General features: G+C 45.7%; 2 protein-coding genes across 4 annotated transcripts in view; both read right to left on the reverse strand.

Annotated features, from left to right (window-relative positions):
• The window catches only part of TNFSF4 (TNF superfamily member 4), a 35,439-nt gene extending 29,565 nt beyond the window's left edge, over positions 1-5,874 (reverse strand). Inside the window, exon 1 of the mRNA XM_030493787.1 lies at positions 5,783-5,874. Within this exon, the coding sequence (XP_030349647.1) occupies positions 5,783-5,857 (75 nt within the window). The 5' untranslated portion in view covers positions 5,858-5,874. The remainder of the gene's footprint in view (positions 1-5,782) is intronic.
• TADA1 (transcriptional adaptor 1) lies at positions 1,514-20,051 on the reverse strand. Of its 3 annotated transcripts, none has more exons than XM_030493777.1 (8): positions 19,926-20,046; positions 19,676-19,767; positions 18,470-18,535; positions 11,995-12,092; positions 8,780-8,989; positions 7,584-7,735; positions 6,438-6,575; positions 1,514-6,035 (listed from the first exon to the last, which is right to left on the reverse strand). In XM_030493777.1, exons 1-8 carry the CDS (start codon positions 19,997-19,999, stop codon positions 5,993-5,995), a joined length of 873 nt encoding a protein of 290 aa, XP_030349637.1. In that variant the 5' UTR covers positions 20,000-20,046; the 3' UTR covers positions 1,514-5,992. The 3 variants fall into 3 exon arrangements, with proteins under 3 accessions (XP_030349637.1, XP_030349636.1, XP_030349639.1); XM_030493779.1 differs by having other exon boundaries at positions 5,154-6,035; positions 6,413-6,575; positions 19,926-20,051; XM_030493776.1 differs by lacking the exon at positions 18,470-18,535 and having other exon boundaries at positions 6,413-6,575; positions 19,926-20,043.
• Positions 20,052-20,063: the final 12 nt, after the last annotated feature.

Below are 20,063 nucleotides of genomic sequence, written 5' to 3' on the forward strand. Positions count from 1 at the left end.
CTGGCAAAGGGGCCACAAATAGTCGCTGCTGCAGCAGTTTCAAGTTCTCTTCCACACACCATACCCACTGCAGGGAGGTCAAGGCTCTAAACAGTGCCCCGCAGGCAGCTTGTACTGCTCTAATGCAGGAATTTTAATCGCCCTCAGGCAGAACAAGAGCCCATGTCCAAGCCTCCAGTACTCCACCCAGGCATCCTCAGGCTGATGGTAGTCAGCAGTTGTAAAACCCCCATGGGCCAGATGTTATCTGGAGACATAAATTCATTTCCTGGCAGGAAATGAATAAAAAATGCTACAAAAAACCTTCACTTGGATGCACTTCTTGGTGAAAATAATTCTTACACACAAGTTTTCTGTCCAGTTATAACTCAATGCTGCCTACACTTTTTGTGCTCTAGAAGCGAGAAAATCATCATCTAATCAGGACTTTGGACCATAACCAAATTCAAGGCTGGAAGCAGGTTACAGCAGTAGCTCAGTGCTGGCCAGCCCCCCGTGCTTGACCCTGAAGAAATCAGCTCTCTGTTCCCGTCATTGCTACACAACCCCAGCCAGAGCTGTCTCTGCATGGGGATGCTCAGGACACTTAACAGGACTCCTCAGAAGATGCAACATCTTGGAAGCAGCTGAGGTCTCCTAAGGTACAACCTCTGTACAACCAAGGAAGGCAGACACTAGTGTCTGTGCCCTGACTTTGCACTCTTTGTTAACTCTGCTGCTCTTCAAACAAGCTCAAGGGGTGCCAAGCCCATTATGGTTCCTTCAGCCCATTACGGTCCCTTCAGCCCACAGTGTCCAGAGCACACAGAGTTTGGCTTGCGTCAATGTTTGGCACACACTGACCTTGGGGACAAAAAGGGTGCACTTGCCTGACATAGCCTGGCTTCCCAGCCTGCCGTATACCACAGCTACAACGTTAAGTTTTTGTCCTGCAGTAACTGTGAGGCAGGCTGCTGAATTCTTCCTCTTCTGCCAACCAGACCACACCAGTAGCCACACTGGTGAAGAAAGGCAACACCACAAGCAAACCTTTCAGCTCTGAGAAATTGTTTCCTTCTAGGAGCCTGCTGAAGTCCTCCTCTAGCAGCAGGAGCTGTGCCTCTCACTGGGAGAGGAGCTGCTGGCATTGTGCTACTCCTACAGTACTGCTGCAAACCCTTCTGCACAGAGTTTCAGGCCAGCAGGAAACATCCATCATCACCTACAAGTCCCTGACAGGGACCAGCCACCACCCCCACTCTCTGCAGCTGCCTTCTCAGGACTGGGGAGGCAGCCCCTCTTCTGTAGAGACATTCTTCTTTGATGACATTGGACTGCAGCAACAGGTCACACACTTCCTTCCACACCAGGAGCACAAAAGGTGGTCTTTCTTGGTATTGTTTTCATTTGGCTGCAGAGCAGAGTGTTTCTGCTACCCCTATTTGGGGCTCTTGGGCATTCATGGTTAAGGACACAAGTGTGGTGCATGTGGTTTCTTCTTAAATGCAAGCAGTCTCATTTCCTCATTTTTCTCTCTTTGCCAGAAGTTTCCTTAAGGTCACATAGGAGGAAGGTGGTACAAACTCACGAGAGTTCATGTTTTTAGGCACTGCTGGCACACAGTTTCTGGCCCTCAGAGTCACTCTTTGCATCAAGCCATATCCCAGCTTTCTACAACATGGGGATTTCTGCTACAAGGAAGAACTGGGGCAATAACCAAAAACATTCACCTCAGCTGCAGAAGAAAAAGTGGGAAGGCTGGGAGGGAATATATTAGCAGTTAAGCTAAGAGAAAAGAGAAAAGCGTATCTCACGGCAAGTGCTATGCTCCAGGTTTCTGCTGTGAACTAGCGATGAGAAACAGCTTTCCTGGTCACCAGTCTGAGGAGCAAGACTATTTGGGGTGCTGAGGAAGACTACATTCACAGCTCTAAGATCCTCCTTGGCACCCAGGTGGACAGGCTCTGTCAGACTGAAGTCAGGTCTGGCAGCTGGAAAGTCTGAAAAATTAAGAGATTTTCTTTCTGCATCCTACACTCTCAGAAGCATTGATCAGATCTTGAGATCAGATGGCCATCTTCACCCAAACTCAGGCCATGAAGTGAGCCCAGTGGACTCTCACTCACTTTCTGCCTCCCCCCCCCCGTGGTTAATGGTTTTCCATCCATCTAGAAGTGGATGCTAGAAGCACTAGAAGCTCCCAAGTAGCTACTTTCAGTACATTGCACAGTTCCTACTGCAATAAGAACATAGGATGCAATTCTCACTACTGGTGATGTGACAGATAATGCCACATTCCTTCCCTCTGTCTTCCCATACAATACTCTGGGGTGAACACAAGTTCTAGAGCTAAACTGCACCAAGAGGCAGAGGACTGCAGAAAAACTCTTCAGTGGTGAAGACCACTACACAGCACTGCAGGTTGCCTAAGATAACCCTGAAAAGCTTCCATTGTAAGTTTTTTGGCAGAACAGTTTTGGTCAAGCCCAGCTTGCCATAGAACTGACAGGTTCTTGGTGGATCCCGGGGCAGAAGACAAACCCTTCCAAACTAAGCTACTTCGAGCTACTGCTTTTAAGTTCAATAATCTTACTCATTTTAGAGGGCTGATTACTATAGTGCAGACATATGCCATGTCACAGTGAAAGCCCTCAGCCTAACAAACAGTGACACATATCAGTACTATCAACTCTGCTTTCAGGGCAGGCCTCCAACAGCAGTGGTCAGCAATTAAGACTCCAGCTGGCTGCTGGTTACTAGTGGCACTCAATACTGGGAACAACACTCAGGAGTCAGCTCTGGGGCTTCTTATGCTTTCTATGTTTGCTACTGACCTGGATGGCAGGATGGAGCATATAGGCACCAAATTGGAAAGAGTGGTTTCATATACAGAAGGGCAGAGCTGCTATTCAGAGGGACCTAGACAGGCTGGAGAAAGAGGCTGAAAGGAACCTCAGGAAGTTCAATGGCAAATACACAACCTGGCCACTGTGATGGAGTAACTTCCTGCAGCAGAACAGGCTGGAGACAACAGGCAAGAAAGCAGCTTTGCAGGAAAGGACCTGGAAGTGTGGGTGAACAAGGAACCCAGGATTCCTCAGTGCACCTGTGCAGCAAGGGCCAACCACTAGCAGGAGCCCACCCAGCAGGGTGAAGACAGGGATCTTCATCTCTGCTCAGCACTCACAGGACCATCTGGAGAGCTGGGTCCAGTTTGGGATCAACAGCACAAGGACAGTGACACACCAGAGCAACTTCAGTGGAGGCTATCAAGATAGGCTGCAGCACACATATAAGAAGCTGAGATTGCCAGGTTTGTTCAGCCTGGAGAGAAGGCAAAGGGAGATCTTCCTATTATCTGCTATCACTGATGGAGAGTCACAAAGACACACAGGAAAAGCTGAAAGGCAACAGGCACAACATGAGAAATCCAGATGAGATGCAAGGAAAAACCTTCACTGTCAGCATGGTCAGACAACTGTAATAGTAAATGCCACCATTTCTCTGGTCTCATCTCCAAAGACAGTCAACCTGCTCCAGCTTTGAATTTAGCCCTTCTTTCAGCAGAGAGTAGATAAAGCAGCCTCCAGATGTCCCTTCCAGCAAAATTGCCCCAGAAGCACCACTTCCCACAAGACCTCTCACTTTGTGGGAAAGTGCATTGAGAACATGTGCCTTTCAGTTTTCTGATTTGTGAAATGGAGCTGACAGGATTTCCTTATTCCAGCCTTTGTTGTCTAGCAGGTGTACCAAATAACCCACTTATTATGTGTGGAATAGATGACTCAGCTCTTCAGAACATGAGGCTCTGTCTGCAGAGCCTTCTCCCAGCACATGCAGACAGAAGAGGGAGGCACTTCTTGTGTCATGTTTAGTGTTTTGTTTCAGAACTCGCTTGTGATGCTGTTTGGAGGCTGTGTGCTTTCTTCAGATCTGAAATCCTTAGAGCTGCCCCAAAGTTTCTAGCAAACAAACTTAATGCTTTCATTTTACACCAGAAACATAACAGTTATCAGGGAAATCCCCCTCCCACACCCCAGAGTCCATGCTTTGGGTGACTTGATGATCTTACAGAGTTACTCAGGTTCAATGTTGCTTTTAAAAACTGTCATGTAAAAGCCACTGGGGTCAACTTTTAAGCTAAGGCTCACTCAGAACAGACATGTATGCTTAAATACAGAAAAAGTGGCAGTTGAGAGAAAGGAACCAAAAGAAATCTTCCATCTCCTCTCTCCCACTCCTCTCGTAAGCACACTGCTATACTTTAAGAGACGTGACCTACCAAGTACAACTGCTCTCATCCTGCCAGACCCTGCCATAGGTCTCTGCTGCTGCCTTTCCCAGCTTCTTTGTAATCCTTAAATGGTCTTCTCATGATGAGAGCCACCACTATCTGCATGGGCACCCTCTCTTGCTATGCCCAACTCCACAGCACATCCCACAAGATGCTGCAGGAAAGCCAGAAACACAGGGACAGCTGCACAGCCCCTTGCTACAACTCTGGTCCAATATGAACAGCCACAGGGGTCAACAACAGATGTTATTAAAAACACAACTGGGAGGAAACATCAGAGACCTGCACCCTCTTTAGTCCTGGGGGCACAGCAGCTAAAGAAACTGTGCAAGAAAAGGGAAAGATCTCCTATCCAAATACTTCCCAAACAGGCACACTAGAATAGAGGGGGACAATGAACTCCCCCTTTCATATCCCCCAGAGAAAACTGTTTCAATTCCGCTATCTGCTGGCACACTGAGCCAAGTCATCCTTCAGCAGGTATCTCCATACATGTAGTTTAAAACAGGTAATATATTAACTAAAACATTTAAACAGAATTCTCATGTTATAAAAGCACATCAGGTGGAATTTCTCCTTTCACACACAGTGATATGCATCCTCCCATGTGGAGAGGTCTGGCTGCATATTTTTCTGATGAAGTTAATATGAGACATCTTGCTTACGCTGCAAATCCAAGGAGCCTGCAATGCTGACAGTGCACTGGTATATGTATTCAGAGGTTGCTGTCCCACCTCAGGGATGGTCAAGCTGCCTGCTGTGAGGGCTAAACCATTAGCTGTACTGACAGACACAGAGGTTGCCTCTTACCATAGGTCCAACAACTCCTAGAGCATCTGATCACCACTACTGCAACACAGAGGTGAGTGAAGGACAAGGCTGATAGGAAAACACTACTCACAACCTGATTTTATTGTGCATTTTGGTAACTGGAGAGAGATTTCTATGACAGTGTGCACCTTCATGTTTTGTGATGCAAAACAGTTCAAATAACAGGCTAGGAAGGACCCTTCCCTTTTTAACCTGTTTTCTCAGAGTTTCTTAAAGTTTCCCTGGCAGAAGAGGAACAATGTCAGCTTACAGAATTGCTCATCTTCAGAAGAGCCCCCCTTGTTCCAGTTAAATGAGTGGAAGAGGATCCCACCAACCGCAAAAGGTGGACAAGGCCCCTGGAGCCTGAGCTCAGAATGGAAACTACCCAAGAGGGGAAGATGAGGAGGCAGATTCTCCATGCTCACAAAAGATAACACAAATACACTTTTTTTAAAACCAACTCTTTCCACCCTCACATTTCTTAAAAAAAAAAAAAAAAAAACACAAAAAAAACACACCCCCCAAAAAAAACCCAAACAAGAAAATCCAAACCAGTCTTTGCAAACAAATCTCATTTCTCCTTCCCACTTCAGTGGGATTGCTGCAAGCACTCCATGACACCTGACTCTGGGGAAGCAGAGAAAGTGTACTGCAACTCAGTCATATTTCCATAGGAAAAGTTGTCTCATAACTTACAACATCCTTGAAATGCTGACAGAGGTTTGTAAGAAGCATCCAAGTGTCAAGTCCAAGGAACAGCACAATAGCCATCCGAGGCCTGACATGGGTCCTAGTTCTAGCAGAGTAGAAGGCCCTCCTTTGCTGCCAGGCGCTCGCGATGGATTTTATCCTGCTGCAGCTCCTCGTGGTTTGGATGCCAGAGTTTCATGACAATTCTCTCAATGTTTAGAGCATAGACAGTGTGCGCAGGAATAACTTCTTTGTGCACCTGGACATACACATTAGAAAACAAATTTCACGTTTTCATACACATTTCCCCACATTGCCCATGGAATAACCTCCCCCTGTGGATGAGCCCAGCAAGCTGTCACACACAAGGAGAACTGCAACTTGCCAGCACTGCCACCCCAGCCGGCACAGAGCAACCGCCTGTTATGCCATTTTATAAGGGAGTGGCACAGTAAGAAAATAATCATTTTGCTTAGACACCTCCTTAGTGCTGGGGTGATCACAGGTAACCCACTGCAGCAGGCTGCACGCCAGGACCAAGTATTCCTTTAAGTACCCAGGTGAAACAAGAGGAGTAAGAAGGGACATGCCAGGCTAAGTCACTTTGCTGCTTCATGTGTAACATGAACAGCTTACCTGCAATGCCTCAAAAAGGTCATACATGTTCACTGGTGGGAGGGATGCTGGTAAGGTGTCTCCAGAGCATGCCAGGAGTAGTGCTGCCTGCTGCTCAGCATCATCGGGCAGGGGCTGTGGAGCTAGACTCTGACCAGCAGAAGGCGCCGCACAGGTTGGAGGGCTGCAGACAGAGCAAACAGTAAAATCTTCCAGACAAGACAACAGCACCAGCTTTGGAAATCACACAGCAGCAGCTTGGCCCCAGGCTTGCTTTGCCCTATCAGCTGACTTAGCCCTTATGTACATAAAATGATTTCAGCTGTAATTAAAAATATCTTTAAAATTCCGGTTTAATAAAAATAGCACAAACTCATCCTCAACATGCTTCAAGCCTGCTTAACTGACCTCGATTGGGCAACTTGTTATTTACAGCCAATTGCTTCTACTCAGCACAAGGATTAAGGCACCCACAACATAAAATTGAAAGACACAAGCCGTTAAGCAGGGTTGTTTGGAGTGGATTGCCTTGTAGTGCTTGTAGTGCTATAATCAAATCTTAAAAACACCCACAACCTCCTGTCAACTCCTAGAAGCTGCCACAAACACAACTGCCTTCTCATATACACACGTTGCCAGATGCACAGCACAAGCTGTTTGACATTGAGACTCTGGAAAACAAGATGACCTTGAAGCTCTGCTAACTGGAAAGGCATGCCAAGGAGCCATAAATACATTTGGATGCAGGAAACAATAGGTTGACCCTCAGGACACTGCCCTCACCAACATTTCACGCCTATGGCACAGCAGCGATGCCCCACAAAGGCATGGGGCAGCTTCTGTCCAGGGGAGGTTTCCCTGAGAACAGCAGGATTCCAGTCTCGCTCGCTACAGTTTCCAAAAAGCAATAATTAATAAGGACATTCAGAGGACCAGGGGTCGCCTTCACGAATTGATGTACAAGCACAAGTGAGAAAGAGGGGCTTAAAACTGCCCTAAACTCCACTCCCAAGAAATCTCTACATTCTCCCTGCCTGTTTAGCCTTACAGTCCTCCATACTGATATCTTCATAGTGTGAAAGCTAAATACCATTATTAACAGATTCTAAGTAAAAAGAGAAACTGAACCATGGAGTAACTTCAGGACTAGCAACTTGCACTTGAAATTAGCAGCGTGCTGAGAGCTCCTTACCACTCAATTAAATTGTTGTAAGCAACAACACTGTTCTTCAGATATGGCTGAGGGTTAACATTGCTTCCAAAGGCATATTTGAAATGGCCATCTCTCAGACGATAGGCTTTCCGCCGGGATATCACAGATGTCAGAATATCCTTAAGATGGTTCTGCAATGAAAAACAATCTTATTACACATGCTGATTTATTTACTCTACCAAGCCACGGCTAGGAGAAATGCCTCACCAATTGGCAAGACAGAACTAGTATTGCTATGACCGCAAGGACCTAAAGATCTGGAACCAGGATCTGGACAAGTTACAGTATGTTTTGACTGACAGAGTTGGATACAGAGAACATGGCACTGTGCAAGTACTGTAGGCATTAGCCTGTGAACTGTACTTTAATACATGATGCACTGCTTTAAATGTCAAAGAGGTTTCTTAAATGCTAGGAAATTCCCAACCTCTGACCCCTTTGATAAAGAGTTAAGAGATTTCATCATTGGCAGTAGATGTTACATTTGTACTGAAATACTGGCCCTAAAGCTACTCACTGCTTATTTTCAGACTGTTCAGTTGCCTGGAAAGCATTGGAGAAGCAACTGTCTGAGAAAACAAGCGAGCAACTGCTTCTTAATCTGGCCTCAGTCCCAGATGGGGAATTCAGGTTGGCCTCCACATCTTGACTCCAGAAAACCATTCACACATCAACACTCCAAGTAACAGCTGTGTCACTCCTGAGGTATGTCAGGTAATGCACCACTGACAGCCAAAACCAGCAAGAGCAGGCACCTCACCTGCAGGTATTACCCAATCTGTCGCTTCACTTCCATGCCAGATACTTGCGCCTGTAACAGAGGTTTTGAGACTTTTTTTTTTTTTTTTTTACAGAAGTGTTTAAACTGGTGCTCCCATTTTATCCCTGCTTTTAGCTGACATAAACAGCATTTTCCAAAACAGCTATTTAAGCATGCCCAGAGTTCCTCATATGAAAGCACTTAAAAATTAACAGTTGCAGGCAGAAATCCAAGACTTTACATCTACGATGCCACAAGTCTGGAAGACCTTTGAGTCTCACATTACTCTTCCCAAGGCAAACTGGCAGTTAGAGAAACAGGTTTCCTCCCAACACTGAAGGGGTCTCCCCCATACTGCACACAGAGCCTTTTGTTGCTGGCATGAGAACACCACTGCTGCCCAGCCCAGTCTCACCTCTACAGCATAAACAACTGCCGTCACTGCCTCCTCTGTAACATTGTCTAGCCCATGCTCATATGCTGTTACGATCATCCTTCCTTCTAACTGGCCACGTGTAGGAAGCATCATGGTATGAGAACACAGCTTCAAATCATCATCTTCCTGAGGATCCTTTGCCACAAATTGCTGGGCTCCAGACAGCGGATTCTGAGGCTGGAACCGGTGCTGTTATGAACACAACGTTAGACCGTAAGAAGATAAATACCCAGTGAGACTCTTCGGTTCATCAAGCTAAACATCCCTTCTCCAGTTGGAAAGCGAACACCCGTAAAAGTGTATCACAGTAGGACAAGCAGAGTGATATTTTTCCCCCGGATACTCTCCCAACCCCCGGTGATTTGTGACTGAAGAAATTTCTGAGCCAGAGTTGGTGTCCTTTTATTAAGCAACCCATGGACTTGTCCAGCAGCACCCCGAACCACCCAAACTTTGAGTATCCACAACATCCTGCAGCAAGAAATTCTATGGTGTAACAACACACGACAGTAAGAGTCACCTTTGCTCTGTACCTCCCCCACCTGCTAGATTCATTTGATTCTCCTTTAAGTCTCAAATGCTATCCAGGCCAGTGCTAATTTTATAGACTTTCACATTTCTCAGTCACCTCCTTCTATGCTGAAGGGTTCTCGTCTATTTAGCTATTTATCATACAGAAGGGTGTGGTTTTACTTACTAACTGTACAGTTTCCATCAAGATTAAAAACCATCATCCTAAGCTTGTGTGATTGATTCTCATTTATTTAAAGCTTTAAATGGAACAACTTAGCCAAATTCCAGGTTTGAATTTCATACTCTATAGTCTCCCCATGCACTTCCAATACTCCACGCAGAGCTGTGTTACTGAGCAGCCACTGATTCCGAGATGAATTATGGCTACTTTTCAGAACTGCCTCAGTTATTTAGGGAAAAAAAGGCATCACAGAACAGGAATTCACACCACAAGATGGCAACCCCCATTTTCCAGGCCACACATATTCCAGCACAGTGCCCTTGCAGAGCTGGTGTCTCAAGCTCCAAGTGCTTGTGGTGGCTCATAGGAAGTCTCAGGCCCCAGGTAAAGCAAGGGAAAAAAAGCAGACGAGCACAACTGATCCTTGAGCCCAGATAGGTGCTTGCCCCAGCCACAGCCCACAAGGGAACAAGCTGATCAAGTACTCCCACAAGCATCCAAGCCACAAATCTGGTGGCTTTGGAATGAAGATTGCTGCAAGGTTCTCACGGGGCATCAAGACAAACACATTCTTTAAATATAAACAACGAATATACAGCAAAGTGGGTACCTCACATCTTGGTTTCAGGAGAAGAAGGGTGGCTGCTTTATTCAAACGACAGTGTGGCATTTAACTCAAGAGTGAAAAACCAATCCACCCACCAGTTATGTGAAAGCAGGTTTCCCTCCCCGTAATTCTGAAGACTTATGCTTTCATTACAGGAAAGCCACATATCTGTATGCCTGGAAAAAAAGACCTTCAAAATGTAAGCAACTCTTAAGGAGAATGTGGTTTGGCAGAGCAGAAGCCAATTGGAATGAACCTGTGGTCATTCACAGCTGTTACTCTGACCAATGAGGGAAACATCAGGAAATACCAAGGCACTTCAAGTTCACACTGCTCAGGAATTCCACTAGTAGCAGACAAGCCCATTAATCACAACATACACTTCATACAGTACCTACTACCAAACATTCCAGGAATACGTGTATAAACACACACTAGATGTGTTGTAACACAGGGGGATCCGAGTAAACCAAATTCCAAGGCTTTCACTATGTCACAACTTGTTTCTCAACCTCTCCTCCACTTGCTACTGAAAAGTTACAGTGAAGCTTTGGAAAAAGAAGATGACAGACTGCCATCAGAATTAAGGTCACAGCTGTGAATGCTGCAGAATCTTTCAGCAGTTTCCAAATACAACAAGCCTGCAGTTGGACACATCCCTCAAACACCAGTCACTGAAGCACACACATGGTGCCTAATTATAGTCCCCAGAAGTGCGGTATGCACTTCAGCTGAGCCAAGCTAACCCCTTACAGCCTAAGACCAGGAGGTTTCACGTGCCCTTTCTCCCCTACTCCCAGCCCCTTCTTCCTTTTCACTGCCTTTGGCATTCATCCAACCACAAAGAACACGGATCCAGATGAATAAACCAGCAAGAAAAACTTGGGGTTTGTGGTCTTTTTTTGTGTGGTTAGTTTTCTGCCTTGTCGGAAGCTGTCCACAGCTTCTCTGGGCAACCTGTTCCATGTCTCACCACTCTCACAGCAAAGAATTTTTCCTAATGTCTAATCTAAATCTCCCCTCTGTCAGTTTAAAGCCATTTCCTCTTATCCTGTCACTACATGCCCTTGTAAAAATCTCCAGATGTCTTGTAGGCCCCCATGATGTGCTCAGACTGCCTCATCAAACCCTGCCTGTTGAAGACAGTGCCCCATCCCAGTCCTCTTTCACACCAGGCCCCCTCCACACTGGTCTGGCAGTGCCGAAACAACTGTAGAACAAACACAGACAGTACCAGATGGATGTACAGAGCCTTTGTTGCAAAGTGAACTGGATCTTGCGTGTTTATCTGCCACCTACCAGAAGACAGCATCTTTGTGAAACATGTTCTGAAACAACTTGACCCTCTAAAAACATTCCACCCAAACATCTTACTTCTAACACTTTGGATTGCAGAGCCCTGTAGAGCGGATCATACAATCACCGAGTTCTGTCTGACTCCTGAATAAATAGGAAATCCCTTTTGCTTCAAGTATCTGGTAGATGTATGAAGTGAATAAGATATTACAGAGAATGCGAGAGGTGAATGAGACTATGAAAGACCTCCCCAAGCGTAACTGCAGCAACCAGAGAGTGAAGTTACTCCTTGTTGGTTCCTGGAATACAAGCTTTTGCAACTTTGACATTTAGGTGGCCTTCCATGGATTCTCTGGTGTCTAACAAAGACAGGTCACACTGTAGCTTTTATCCCAGAGGCTTCCACGAGAGAGGCAGCAGCCACTAACCCCCCAGCTCTTGCTCCAATCCAGAACTCAAAACAAATATGACATACATCACTGCACACGTTGGACTTCTGTCACCCCTGGTAGCAAGAAAAACTACATGCATGTGCAGAGTTCTTCACCCCTGAAAGAATGTCAAGAAAGCCACGACCATTTGATCACAGACACTTACATCAAACTTTTGTCGAACAGAAGATATCTTTTTCTTTCCTTTGGGTTTTCCAGGTTTAGTTGCAGAGCCACCTGGCCACGGCAGAGTTCCAGCACCTTCTACAAATTGAAAAGGTAAAAAATAAAACAACAAAAACCAAGCATCATTCAATAGGTGTTGCTAATTTAGGGCCAGGATGAAATTGTCCACGCAGGAAAACCCTTAACCCAAAATCAAGAGCCATGGCCCAAAGGAAGGACTTCTCAGAGGAGAATGCTTTTGGCAGCCCTTCCCTTCCTTCATCCGCCCCCTGCTAGCTTGACTTATTCATGTCTCTTTACTTTAGTAGAAGCTTGTCTGCACACCACACAAAAACCCATGGTGGAAGGATGGAGATGAGCACAACCACCAGGGAAAGCCACAAGGAAGGAACAAGCCATTTATTCCATCAGGAAGATGACAGGACCTTGCCCAGGAGGAGGATTCTCCTCCGACCAACTCCTGGATCAGATCAGGTGATAACCAGCAGGATCGAGCAGTCTGACTTGTTACATATGCCTTTACAGTTAGTTCTCCATCAGCTTTAGCCAGCTTTGTCTCACACCCTTATTAAACATCACAGCTGATCATTCTTGTTACGCTGAGGGGAGACAGGGGAAGAACTGCAAAGGCTGCTGAGCCCAGGAGCGGGATGACACCAAAGCAGGCAGTGAGCTTGTGACTGACCAGAACTGGCAGGCAGCTGAGAAAGTGTAGCACCAATAAATACATTTGGCCACATCAGAAGTCCACAGTATGCTGTCTGACAGCTATGCCTATAGTAGGTCAAACCATATTCTGATAATCACAGAGCTCTTGGCAAGGACAGCCTAGCAGACTTACCACTGATGAGTTTACAGGATCCATGCACAACTCCTTCAGGTACATTGGCACTAAGACAATGTTGGATAGGATGCACATGCACTTGCGGACAGCAGACAGAAAGTACAACCCAAAGACTGGACAGCCCTCTCATGGCTACAGAGGCAACCTCTGCTTCGCACCACCAGTATCCTCCTCCCTTAGTTTTGTATAGCACATGAGCACCCTTTTTGAGTCCTTGCCCACCTCCAGGGACCTTGGACAACTGAGCTCTGAAGGCATTTCAGTCAGCTCCAAAGTGGAGGCTGGAGCTCTGCTGCCAGGCAGCGCTCACAGCACAGTGACGTTTCAGATGTTCTCTCGCCTGAGAGCAGCATTTGTCATTACAAGAAATGACAGCAGCCAACACACAACTCACCATCCACAGCCTGGCCAGCCTCAGGCAACAACCAACAACCTGTACCAACAACCAACCAGTTGAGTACCAACAACCAACCAGTTCTGGTTCCCTCCTGTTACTGCAGGCTGCCACAGCTCAACACCAGCTTCACATCAACCTGTGTGTTTACCTCCTGCTCTCATAACTATGTTTAATTTGCTGTAATCAGGAATTCATAAATACAATTACACTACAGCCCTGTTTATCGGGAATGAGGCTGGCTAGAGGTCCTTGGCTATGTGGAGCTTCCCACTCTCATGGCTGGAGCACGAGTAGTGTCCTCTGCCATGAAAGAAAAACAACTTCTAAAACATGACTTTAAGGGTCAGGTTAAACCACAAGATTGAGGTGAAGTTTTTGAACCATCAACTGCTAAGAAGGGGTTAGAAACAATCTACACACACAGAGATGACATATTGTTCCTATAAAAAAAAAGGTTTACTAAAAAGTTTAGCTACATCGTATTGGTGAGATGAAAACCAATAGTCTGCTATGAGCCCTGTTGTCCAAATCCACCAGCCAATTATAGGAAATTAAAAGATAATAAACCCCCTCCAAAAATTATAAAGCTCGTGTCACTACTCATCACTACATCACAGGAGAGGCCGTCATGAGTGGGTGTGGGAAGGCACCCTGAGGGCAACCATCTCAAGGACCACTATGGCCCTTCATCAAGATCTCAGGGCTTACATCTTAGGATCTATTAAAATAACACTACTTCTCCCACAAGATGCTTTGCTCTTTACAGATGAGTCCTTCCTTACCCCTCCTCCTCTCCTCCACAGCAGGTCAGATCCCTTCTAGGCAGGGGGGATTAGGTGTGTTATGGACCACAGACCAGAAATGGACCAGAAATTACCTGGTCCATTTCAAAGCTTTCAAAAAAAGCACATCTCTAGCTTGCAATGCCAGCCCAGCCTAGGCCCTTCCTCTTTATGAGTCACATACAGCTCCTTCTCACTCTCGCTTGTGAAAGCTTCCTTAGCTACTAACTACATGACAGGTGGTGGAGAAAGAGAAACTGGAATGGATGGAGACAGAAACAAACCACCCTTTTGTCTGACAATGTATTACAGATTAACAGGTTACAGCAGGGTCAGAATTTTTTAAATGTCTTATTTAAAAATATATTATAGTGACTTTTAAACTAAATGGCAACTTATTTTCAAGGCTTTGACAGTGGATCTGAAAGATGCAACTTAACTGAATCTCAGCCTGTGCATTAAAAAAAAAAAAACAAACAAAAACAAAACCAAACAAATTTAGCCAGACTTAGCTTAGAATAAGAAAAATGTGAGATCTTATCTATCTCCTATTGTCCATTATAATGAGGCCAGAGCAGAAATCTTTTGGCTCCTTTTCCAGGTTTTCCGATTACCAAGCCTGTCTTGCACTAGACAAAGAAAGCAAAATTTCCCTCTAGTATTCTAAGAAAACCAGTAGTTGCATTCCTGGCCACAAGTGACAAGACTGGGTTGTCCCAGGCATGAAACTTCAGAGATGTTAGCAGCTTTCTTTTAATCTTGCTAGCAAGAGAATGAGATATTAACAAGCCACAGCAATGGCTGCTGATATGCCTTCAGAGATGAGCAACAGATAAGAATGTTTTTCTAAGAGCTGCGACGTCTCTGCAGTGATGGCACCAGCCAGTCCAGACAGAGCGTGTCAGGTTTTCCTGACGTGCTGCACCAGCACCACATAGGAGGAAAGGACAAAGATACAAACAGAGAAAGTCACGACAGAGAAAAGCAGCCAAGCACAGGAAACATGTATTTTTCCACCCTCGTTTATACAATCTTCAGTTGTTTTGGATTTTATTTTCTTGCAGAGACAAGGGTTTAGTCAAATATATTCTGATGACCTTCCTCTGTCAACAATTCACACTTCCACTTTCTTCCTTTTCTCCCTTCCCAGCTCTGGAGAGAAGTGAACTCGGGCAACCTGAGCCCATCTCACAGGTGGCAGCCCTTCAAGCAAAGGCTGCTCCTGCTATCCTGGCATGAGTTCCAATTTGCTGAACCACCTCTTAGATGGCTCCAGATTACTAGCAAATAAATTAAACCCTTACAACACTAACTCAAGTGCACGCCATTGTCTCAGGCTTATTGTTAACATTTAGCTAAGGAGGGAGGTAACAGTTCAAATGAGGTAAGTATTAGCTCCAGAAACATTGCTGACTTGATTGCAACAAATAAGCTTAGTGAGCAAGTCCATGCAAGTTTAAAAAAGGCTTTAAATTTGAGTTCTTTTTGATGCAAAAATGACATAAAAATTCAGAATAGCACTTACGAAAATATTGGTAGAAAGAGAACACCAAAGAAAACAATTTTCATGTAATGGGAAGCATGCCACACCACTCAGGCCGGTATAGCCAACCTAAAATCACCATTAAGGCACACTCTAGTATTCTAGATAGCACATTTCGGAGAATTTCCTCTCTTCTGGCACTTTCACAGCTTCCCAGCTATGGTACAGCTGGGTGCCACTCAAGTATTTATGGGTGTCTTCACAAATATGGCTAGCAGAGGGAACAACATCATCCATTTTTTAAAAGGGCAGAGAAGCCGGATTCAGGGCTCCTCAGGACCCTGCTGTGCCCTCAGTGGGAGCTCAGCAGGAATTAAAGGAACTGGTCATTCTTCACATGAAAATGAACTTCCTTCCCTCTCCACCACCAAGTCCTAAACATCCCATGCCACACAGGCTGTTGAACTGGGATTTGAACTTTGTGTGACCAACAGCCTATGCAGATGAGAGGGGGAAATGGAAAGTGTCCTCACAAAGGGTCACATTCCCCCAGCGTCCCCTGTAAGTCCAGGTGGAACCACTACTGCCAGAGATAGCAAAATTTGGATCAGATCAGTTTGTTTGCATGGTCCAACATATGATAACCACGCCTCAAAAAAACCTTCCCCAAAGTTTCCTATTCCAAATGCCACAGTATCAAGTACCCTTTTAACACTGACCACACAATTTATTAATACAAAAATAGCATTTTAAGATGGTTCTTTTTCCATTGTGTCTCTCACATGAAGGTGGAAAGTAACCCTCACCAGTAACCCTCACCAGTAACCCTCACGATGACATGCCAAGTGCATCAAGCACACTTCTTTAAAGTTACTTGTTTCCATGAATCATGATGTTTACATCTCCATCTTCTGCCCAAAAGACAGCGGTGGAGACAAAAGCCTGTTAGCTTTCCACTCTCACATGTGGAAAAAGGAAAAAGAAAAAAAGAAAAAAGGAAGAAAAAAACCAACCTTGCAGGTATCAAGCTTATATCTAAAAGGAGAAAACAAATCTAGACATAACATCTAGTATTCCACTTGTACTGAACTTTCCTAGGCTTGCACGTGCAATCTGCTGCACCACACACAGCAGACTGGCAAGTAAAATGTGTGTGAGAGCAAAACAGACTCTAGAAAGGACTAGCAGCATGTACCATTAACTGCAAAGCACTAAACCATGTCCTCAGGAACACACACATGGTTAAACTGTGGTGGGTTTTTTTTTTTTTCAACCTGGCTTATGCAAATCTGTGGCTAGAGCCAACAAAAACCTGCCTGAAAGCACTGGAAGCGACCAGCTGGTCAGCCAGCACTCCACTACATGCTATCACCAAGCTGCTGAAGCACTACCATGAAGGGTTCTTCAAGGGCTCTTAAAGACAGTAAGCTTCAATGGGACAAGAGGAAAAGTCCTTGCAAGGACTTGAAATGAAAAAAGGTCAGGCAGGACATAATAAGCATATGGAAGACACCTGTGGAGCACCACACTGCTTTGTGCTGGGGCTTGTACTTTTAACACATTCCTAGACAGCCTTCAAAACAGGGGCACTGGGGAGCTGGTAGAGTTTGCTGGCAAATCTGAGCTATTCAAGCCCAGGAAGACGAAGCCTGACTAGATGGCTGCAGAAGACTCTATGACTGGATAAAGAGACAAATGAAATTCCATAGTTAAGAATGGAGTAATGCACTCAGAAACAAACAACCCCACCTTTAGTCACACAGCAATAGGCTCTAACCTGACTACTGCCACTCAGAAGCAAGACATCCAAGCTTTGATCTCTACTCCAACACTTGCATCAGCTCAGTGCTGAGCTCGGGAAATGCAGGCTCACTCTCCCTCCACCTCATAATTTGCACTCAGATACTTCAGGTAACACACACAGGGGAATTGCTGTGCTTGTACTTTCTTTTCATAATCCAGCTGCAAGCCAAAAGCAACTACTAAGTCAAAAGCAAGGAGCAGCAAGATTAATATAAAGAGGAAAAGCCTGGGACTCAAAAGGTGTTCATAATGTTCAAGAGCAAACGAAGCAAGTTTGGAGGTGGGAGAGGTTAGCATTTAATTAGCACAGCTGGTATACTTAAGGACCAGCTACAATACAAAAAGCTGTGGGTATCCAAAAATGCATTTTGTTTTTTTTCCATTCCTCTAGATACATCAGGTACACTAGTAACAGGGATTCTCTCTCCTCAAAATCTTGACTCTCCACTCTCAGCCCATCAGAGCTGTAACAACTTTTTCTCCCTTACTACACAGCAGTTTCATACTTTGGATTGCAGTTCAGCTGTCCTTCCTACCAAGTCTCCAACTGAGAGCTCTTTTGAAGACCAAAAAAGACATATCTCACAACCCTGATGACGGCCATTGCAAATGCCTACAAAGCGAAAAGGCAAACTATCTGAAGAAGGTTGAGTTAACCAGCCACAAGTCAAGCAAGACTCACTGTAGGCATTCCTGGTATTTTTCTATATCAGATACATACTTGATTTCAAGATCAGTCAGGAGTATCCAGCTCCCAAAAATGACATTCCCAGCAGACAGAAGAACAATTGCCAAGCATTTGCAAGAAGAGCATTGCCAAGTTCAGAAGAGCAAGTGGTAAGCAAAGTAGATCAAACACAAAGCTGCATCTCCCTTTACACTTCAGCCCACAGCACACACCCCATCCAGGAATCACACCAGCTTATCACACAGAGCAGTCCAGCGTTAGCCTCTAACCAAGCACATGCAGCTTGTTCAGAAAAGCCTCCCTACTGAAGTCAGCTGGATCACTACTTTGCTACCCTTTAGCCTGTGGGGCAAAAATAACATTGATATTAACGCTCAGAAAACTGGAGTTCTTTGTACAAAGTACACATGGCAAAGCATTACTACGCGGTTGTTTTAATAGGGCTTCTCAGGACTTACCTGGTGCAGAAACCAAGATCTGGCATCGGGTAAGAATGGCCAGGAGGAAATCGTTGTGAGAGTGGACTGTGTAAAAACAGACGGTTCATTAGCAACACATCAGTGCCCAGAGGCACTCCCTCAAAGCAATCTTAAAGTAGCTCACGATGTCCTTCCAGTCATGCATTGCCCACATGCTTAGCTACACAGGCACAACTTTCAATCTGAGTTTTTTGAGACCTACTAGACCCAGAACCTGCTACTACTACACTAATGAAAAGGATACTACACATGATATGGAAACAAATTTTGTCACTTCTTGGTGTGCTACACACACAAATCCAGCCCTAAAGCATGCAACATGAAACATCTGGTGCATTCAGCCAGTTAGAGGAGGATTTGGTGTCCCTCCTGCCACGCGGACTTCTGGTAGCAGAGCTTTTGGTTTACTAGAAAAGCATCAGTAAAAGCCAGTCCTAGAGAGGGAAAATTAAGTCAAATAGGTTCTAGATAAAACGCAACTTCCTTGCAGAAGGGTTACTGGAACACAAAGTAAGTACGCATCAGAAAGAGCAAAGACGAACTTCATAAGCAGGGTCAGAGGGTGAAGGATCCTCTTTGGCTTTTGAACATGAGCACTAACAGACTCCCTGACCTTTCCCAGAGAGATCACAAACATGGAGGTCAGGAGCCCCAACAATAATCTCAGCAATGCCCACCACTGTTCACAGACCTACACAGAGGCAAGGGCAATGGACCATCACCCTCCAGCACTCCCACCTGCCACCCTCAAGACCAGGAAAGGCACCTGCCTGCTGCAGAACTGCCTAGGTGAATTTGGGGTTTCCTTCCCCATTTCAGCCACACCACCAGTTCAGTCCCACACACAGGGAGAGCACAGTATGGAAAGGGCTGAGTTTCTACAGTGACATAAAAAAAATGGCTTTTTGCTTGCTGGGACACCATATTTTACCTTTTTCACCCTATTCACACAAGACCAAATTGCTGACAAGCAAACTGACAAGGCTGTCAGTGCTGAGGCCACAAAGGGACTTTCCCTGCAGCTCAGGGCACCTCCCACCTATTTAACTCTACTGCTATGGGAGCCCTGGCTACTCTTATTTCCCTTACAGCAATTTCCCTGTCAGGACGCAGCGTGCAGCAGGGAGGAGCTCCTCCCAGGCCTGACAACCAGCATCAGAGCCACAGCAACAGATGGCTTTTTACCATTGTCTTGCGTGAGAAGCCTGCGTGCTTCCAGGTCAAACTCCTCCTTACTGATCTTCTGCTTGAACCACAGCTTCAAGTTGGCCCAGTACCTAAGGGAGAGCGGGGAAGGTACAGAACCAAAGAGCGTTGTTCCTAAACGCCCTCCTTCCCTCACCAGCACGGAGGGGTCCGGAGCCCAGGCCAGCGCTGAGGCTTCCGCACAGACACGGTACAAACGCGCGCCCAGGCCCCCCTCCGCCGCACTCACTGCTTCACGTTCTCGCCCAGCGCCTCGCTGAGGCTCTTCTTAGCCGCCTCCAGCTCGCTCACGTACGTCGCCATGACCGCCGCCACCCGAGGGACGGACAACAAAACCCCCACGCCGCAAAGCGCGGCAGCAGCCGTA

This window comes from Strigops habroptila, chromosome 8, assembly GCF_004027225.2.
Source record: "Strigops habroptila isolate Jane chromosome 8, bStrHab1.2.pri, whole genome shotgun sequence".
Taxonomy (NCBI): Eukaryota; Metazoa; Chordata; class Aves; order Psittaciformes; family Psittacidae; genus Strigops; species Strigops habroptila.